This window comes from Antrostomus carolinensis, unplaced genomic scaffold (assembly GCF_000700745.2).
Source record: "Antrostomus carolinensis isolate BGI_N321 unplaced genomic scaffold, ASM70074v2 scaffold17190, whole genome shotgun sequence".
Taxonomy (NCBI): Eukaryota; Metazoa; Chordata; class Aves; order Caprimulgiformes; family Caprimulgidae; genus Antrostomus; species Antrostomus carolinensis.
Window position 1 is genome coordinate 3,423 of NW_010286634.1, and position 6,717 is coordinate 10,139.

Below are 6,717 nucleotides of genomic sequence, written 5' to 3' on the forward strand. Positions count from 1 at the left end.
TATTTTACAGCTGCAGATTGACCCCACAGCAGTGCTATTGAGTGTTGAATTACAACCTTTTAAAATCTTGATTGTTTTTTTTAATTATTATTTTTTAATGTTAGAGATGAGAGCGGCTTGTGCAGCAACTAGATGTTGATAGTTACTTACAAATGGCATCTCCCTCCCCTAATTAGCACTAGAAAAAGCAGCGCAGTATTAAAAAAAAAATTAAAAAATTAAGAGAAAAAGATGATTTCTGCTTTAAAAAAGTGATTACCACCATGAGGGACTCCAACCATTCAAGTAGTAGAGGCAAGGCAGGTATTGCCAGCCACCCCGCAGCGCCAGCAGCGATGCTCCAGGGAGCTCGGCCGCTTTCTGCCCCACCAGACGTGTGTCCAAAGTGCTGATTTCAGTAGCCACCTGTTTCCTTTTAGTTTTATACCTCCTGTTCTGAAACCAAATTTTCACCTGGGTCTCGGTGAGCTGCAGGTTTTTAGCCAGGTGGGCTCTTTCAGGGGCTGAGAGGTATTTTTGGTGGCTGAATTTCCGCTCCAGTTCGATGACTTGGGTGTGGGAGAACGCTGCCCGCGAGCGCTTCGCCTGCTTGGGGGGACGTGGGGCGATGGGCAGGGGTCGCAGTGGGGGGTCACAGTCTGACAAGTAAGTCTCCACCGTGGCATCTGTGGGAGGAAAAATTTAGAAATTACCCATTTGGAAATTACCCAAATTACTTGCTTTTTCCCTTCCAGTGAGCAATGTGTTCATATTATCTTGGCAATATTTTAATTTAATGGAGCAAACACCATTTTAAAGTCATAAAAGGGACTTTTTACTTCCTAAATCACTTTCTTAATTCATATAAGCATGCATTCAATGTGAACATACATTCAAGGGACTAAAATAATAGAGAAAGGGATATTTTGCAATGCTTAAAACCTTCAAATATTGTTGTTACGTATATTATGGCATCGTCAGCTCTTGAGATTTTTATTGCAGAATTCATACTCTTGGGCACTTTTATTTAAAATGTTCTCCTGTGGCTGTGGGAAAATTCTGATCCCCAGAGAAAACATGTTTCTGTCCTCAAGCTATGGAGGAGAGCTCAGGAATTGGTGCAGCTTAGAGCAGAGTGCACTCAGAAAGCAATGAGAAGAAATTCTTCCCTCTTCTCTTTCGTGACTCAAAGGCAAAGCCAAGAAATTTTGGGCCAGATTATGAAAATTTCAGACCTGGCTTTACAGGTAGAGCTGCAGACCTGGCCTTGGGTCACAACCCCAAAGCAACATCTCAATGTTTGCCTCTGACTTCTTTCTCATGGCACCGATGGAAGGTGCTGAGCTCCTTGGGAAGTGACACCTATCACTCTTAAAATTTCTTAAAATCAATTTATTTATGCAGCCAGTTCCTTTTTTGTGTATTACCCAGCTTGGGCTGGAAATAGGCCAATTTTATTTTATTTTTTCCTTTAGTCTTTTCATAGTATATCTTTTCAAGATGTGAACATAACGCTCAAGATAAAAACAACAGGCTTAACGTTAGAAATCATGGTATGTGATTTATAACAGTGAAACCCCCGGAGCTGTGCTGATTTCGGAGAGATTTGGGATGACTTTTAATGATTTTCGTAATCATCAGCCTGATGGCTGTTTCTGAACTTGCTTTTATGTAAAAGTTTCTTTTAATAGAAATGAAAAGTAAAGCCAAAATTCCCCTGGCAAAGGCTCTCTTAGCAAGAAAGAACCGGTCGCTAGAGAGTTCAAAATTGCTTTGTTGGCTGTGGCAGCTCGGGAGGGCTGGGCAGGGAGAGGATCAGTCCCCCCCAGAAGAGGACAAGCCCCCCCCCCCCCCGCAGCCCTGGCTGATGCAGCTCAAGAGGCATCGCTCAAAAAAATTTACTTCTGAGTGTGATTTGTTTCTGCAGTGAAATATTATTGCCTGTGATGAATTTAGCAGCCTCGTGCTAGAAGGAGGTGCTGCTGGTGGTGTATCAAGAGGAGCGGGATGGGTGTTGATAAAGGAGGTGATGGGCAGGGGTACAGACAGGAGCACACGACCGGGTACATAGGAAAGCTGAGTTCTGCTGCAAAGGGTAAAAACTCAACACGGGGACTTTCAAAATATCCCCAGACCTGAGGCACTGATGGATGGCTGCGTGAAGGACAGGCACACAGTGCCTCTCTGAGCTGGCAGCCCTGAGGTGCCCTTGCTGGGGACCTTCTGTGTTACAAGGAAACTTTATTTCCCCAGATATTGCACAAATCCATCAACTGGGTTTGTTTTTTTTTTTTAATCCCAGAATTGCCTGGGTTGGAAAAGCCCTTTAAGCTCATCGAGTCCAACCATGAACCCAACACTGACCAGTCCCCGACTAACCCATGTCCCTCAGCACTGTGTCTACACGACTCTTCAATCCCTCCAGGGATGGGGACTCCACCACTGCCCTGGGCAACCCCTTCCAATGCCTGAAAACCCTTTCAGCAAAGAAATTCTTCCTCACATCCCATCTCAACTGCCCTGGCCACAACTTGAGGCCATTTCCTCTTGTCCTGTCATTTGTTCCTTGGTTGAACAGACCCACCCCCACCTCTCTTCACCCTCCTTTGAATATTTGAAGTGTAACTCCAAGGATTCAGTCCTTTGAGTTATTGGAAGCGCTGGGTGAAAGGTTTGCCCTCAGTTGCTATCTCCCTGACTTTCCCACTGCTGGAGCACGGATGCTCCCTGGTTTTAAAACACAGGTTATCCAGCTCTGGGGTGCTGGAGGCAGCCAGGTCTGGATCCTGCCCCTTGCTTGACCCAGGCTGTTGGGGTTGACCCAAGCGTAGCCCTTGCTGACCCATTCCCCAGCCAGCTCAGCTGGGAGCTTCCACCCCCTTACCTGCATCCATCTCCTGGGATGTCCCTCGAACCTGGGCTGGGGATGCTCCTGGGGAATGAGGGCTCTTGGGGGTCTTCCCTGGGGCATCCACCGTGGCCGAGCTGCCCTCACTCCCCTCTGCTGCCCCTGGTTCCCCGTCCTCAGGGCTGCCAAACCCTCCGCTCTTGCCCTGCTCCAGCCGTGCTCCCCGCTCTGCCCCATCCCAGAGGATGTCTTGGATGAGGAAGGATGTCCGGGGTCTGGAGGAGATGGGCATGGTCTGCTGGGCTGCTGTCGCCATCCGGCTCATCCCTGCTGGGGTGCTGCTGGGTGCTCTCTGCCTCCTCACAGGGAGCACCCTGGCACTCATCCTCCCCTTCCTCTCCCTGCCCAGAGGCTTTGCTGCATTCCCACCCTCCCGGCTCTGTGTTTATAGGGCAGGCAGCCAAGCCTCCAGGGCCTGATTGGAGATCCCTGGCAGGAGTTTACGCCCTTCGGTTGTGTCTTGGCTCCCGCGGGACCTTCGGGCTGTTTGCTTCTCCCTCTTGCTCAGGACACCCTTCCCCACAAATCCACAGGGTCATGGCCAAGCCTCCTCCTTTGTCCTCCTGATACTCCCTTGCTGGCAAATCACCCCCTTTTATGATGAAGAGAAGGGTGCTTAAGTGAGTTCATCCTTTTTTGGGGATCAAAACACCCTCAGGGTGGGGATTTTAGGGAGTGGAAGGGGGAGCAGCATTGCTGCCTTGGAAGGATGCTCTGCAAGGGGACAGCTTCTGCATCCCCTGCCCCAACCCCAGTGAGCTGGTGCTCTGCTTGCTCCTAGTTATGGAAATGATTTATATCCCAAGGTAATCCCTAGAGCTCTTTGGGAAAATGCTGTTTTCAGGTGAACAAAAGAAGAAAAAAAATCCAAACCTTTTTTTAAAAAAAATTTTGAGGGTTTTAAGGGTTTTCTTCAAAACCTTCCACTTTGATGCACTTTCAGTTTGTTGAAAAACAAGGGAAAAGTTTCTATCAGCTTTGCAAAGCTGCTCTAACGAGGGCTTAAAAATGAAAGTTAAGATACAACAGACAGGGAGAGCAGCTCCAGAGGCAAATGGTTGCACAGGAAGGGGCAGAGGGTTCAAGTGAAAATTTAAGCCTAAACCTCAGACTAATTCCTTGACCAGCTGTGGAATGGGACAGCATTTATTTAAGGAGCCTTAGTACCTTTATACCCCATCCTGTAAGGTCCTGTGTTCAAAGGCACCCAAAATGAGCAAAACCTTCCAGATTCCAAGAAAAACCATGAGTGAAGCTCTCTGTTATGACAGATTTTTTTTTTCTGACTGTCAACTTTATTTTTAGTTGTTCCTCTAGACTTTCTGTTTGGAAAACAACTCCCTGCTCTCCACACAAACAGCTGGGAAACCTCCCCAGATGTGGGCAGCACATGATTCAAAAATCACCTTGCTCCATCGTAAGGCAAAGCAATTGGGTGGGGAAGGTCCTGTGGGAGCAGGATTTGGATGAGCAGCATCCCTGGGAAGCTCAGGCACCTTCTGAGCCCTGTGTGTATATATCCAGGTGGTAGCAGAGCTGGAGATAGTCTGTTTATCATTAAAATATCATCAGACCATCAAATGGTTTGGGTTGAAAGGGATCTGAAAGCTCATCCAGCTCCAACCCCCCTGCCAGCAGCAGGGACACCTTCCACTAGACCAGGTTGCTCAAAGCCTCATCCAACCTGGCTGAGACCACTTCCAGGGAGGAGCAGCCACAGCTTCTCTGGCCAACCTGGGACAGTGTCTGACCACCCTCACAGCAAAGAATTTCTGCCTAATATCTTATCTAAACCTCCCCTCTTCCAGTTTAAAGCCATCGCCCCTTGTTCTGTCATTAACTGTCCTTATAAAAAGTCCCTCCCCAGCTTTCTTGTAGGCCCCCTCTTCTAGTCTTAAAGCCTTCACTCAAACCTGACCTCTCTTCCTCAGCCAAAAAGCCTGGGCATGTTGAGGTTTTTTTTAGCTTTAAAAAGGGGAAACAATAGATTTCCTTGAAATCCCCTGAGGACTTTGTTGATTTTATAGGAGGGTGTTTGGTTACAGCAGCCCAAAGCCCAGAGCAGGTTGTGCAGATGTGCCCCAAAATCTCCTTTTTACCTGCTCTTTTCTCTTGTTCTTTAACCTGCTGATGCTCCTGGCTTAGAAAATGTCTCAGTGTATTTTAGAAAATGTCCCTGGGTAATTTCTGATTTGGACTAGAAACAGGAGGTTTAAAGCAACAGCCCTGATGTGCTGCAGAGAGGGAGGTGACATAGGGGATCCCAGGATTTAAGATTACTCCAACTCTATGGGAACTGGGATTTCAGGAAGCCCCCCCAAAACACATGGAGGGGTACAAACGATGCCTTCCGCACTCATGATTCCCATTTTCAGGTTTTTTTTTTTGAGCTGGGCAGGGTAACAGTTTCCTTCTTTGATTTCTGGGTTTATTTGGGGGAGATTTTAATGTGATTTACCTCATTTTATTGCTGAACCTCAAAAGGAAAACCCTGAGTGTTGTTAAGACTCACAGGGGAGCCCATGTGTTGGGGATGCTGCTGTTTGCTGGGGCTTTCCCTGGTGCCAGCAGCTTTTCCTGATGCAAGGACCCCATTGAGCCTCTCTGGCTGCTCCAAAGCTGGGACATCATCCCAAGACATATCTGATTTTGGGAGATATCCCTGAGTGAGTGTGGATGGCTGAAGGGAAGGAGAAGGGGCAGCACCCAGCATGGCTGTCACCTCACTCAGTTATTTCCAGGGTCCTGGTGAGGCTTCAAGGGGGATTTTCTGGTTTGATTTGGGTGTCAGGGATGTCCCATTTGGGAAGTGAGTGAATGCTGGAGTGATGGGGCTGAGTAGGATTAGAGATAAAAGCTTCATTACCTCCTGCAAGTCTCCTTTCACCAAAGGTTGGGAGGATAAGAAGCTGTCGGGGAGGAGGGGGCAGCATCCCAGAGAGGGGACAGGGTTTGTGAGGGGGAGATTTTGCCTGTCCTGTGTGGTGGGAGTTGTGTGCAGGATGTGACTGACTCCAGCACCGAGACATCTTGGCATGTTCAAAAAGAAAGATCTCTGTTAAACCAACATTTTGCAGCAGTGGCTGATCTTTGTGGGTTTTTCCTCCTCTTCTATAGGGGTAAACTTGGACCACAAGGTGATTATATTGCAGGATTAATTATTAGTATTAAGATTGATTTATTCTTTTCTTGCTTTGGAGGAGATTTTGATGCTGGGATGCAAATTATGGATGGGAAAAGTCAAAATACTAAGCAAGGAACGGTGAGAGAGGGAAAACACACAATTTCACCAGTTTGTTTTTTATTTGCAAATAATAATAATAATAAAGACAGAAATGAACACCTGTGCTGAGAGATATAAAGAAATATAAATCAGAAGTAGATCTCAAAAGGTTAGAGGAACTCAAAGCATTAAATAATGTTCATAAAAGAGTGAATGCACAGTGCTGTGCGCAGACCCTGTTTTCCAGTTGTCCTTAGGGAGAAAACCAGTGTTCATACCCTCCTGATGGCTCTGGGATCCTGGAGGAGCAAACCCTCTGGGAGCAGGAAGGTTTATAAAGTAAATAAGGTAAATAAATAAATGCCCTCGGTCATTGGGTCCCCAAAGTCGCAGTGCTGGAGTGGCAGCGTCCCTCTGTCCTGACCTGCCTCTGCGGAGATGTGACCACACGAGCTGCCTGGGGGGGACGGATGCTCTGGAGATGTCCCACTGTCCAGAGTGGGAGAAACCCTCTGGATTTGGCTCCCATCCCGATGAAGGTTGGGGTCTGGGGTGGACAGGGGGCTTTCCTCGGTGCTTTTCAGGTGGTCCTGACCTCCATGGCCAT

At 47.6% G+C, this 6,717-nt stretch overlaps 1 protein-coding gene across 1 annotated transcript; it reads right to left on the minus strand.

The window, feature by feature from the left end:
• Positions 1-255: 255 nt before the first annotated feature.
• LOC104531847 (homeobox protein Nkx-3.1) lies at positions 256-3,143 on the minus strand. Its single transcript, XM_010176865.2, has 2 exons — positions 2,864-3,143; positions 256-665 (listed from the first exon to the last, which is right to left on the minus strand). Exons 1-2 carry the CDS (start codon positions 3,141-3,143, stop codon positions 256-258), a joined length of 690 nt encoding a protein of 229 aa, XP_010175167.2.
• Positions 3,144-6,717: the final 3,574 nt, after the last annotated feature.

Bases quoted from the DNA above. Each gene is read 5' to 3' on its own strand.
- LOC104531847 (XM_010176865.2), bottom strand. From the start codon at position 3,143: ATGGCGACAGCAGCCCAGCAGACCATGCCCATCTCCTCCAGACCCCGG. The intron at 666-2,863 runs GTAAGGGGGTGG...TTCCTCCCACAG, and splicing joins ATCCCAGGAGATGGATGCAG to ATGCCACGGTGGAGACTTAC.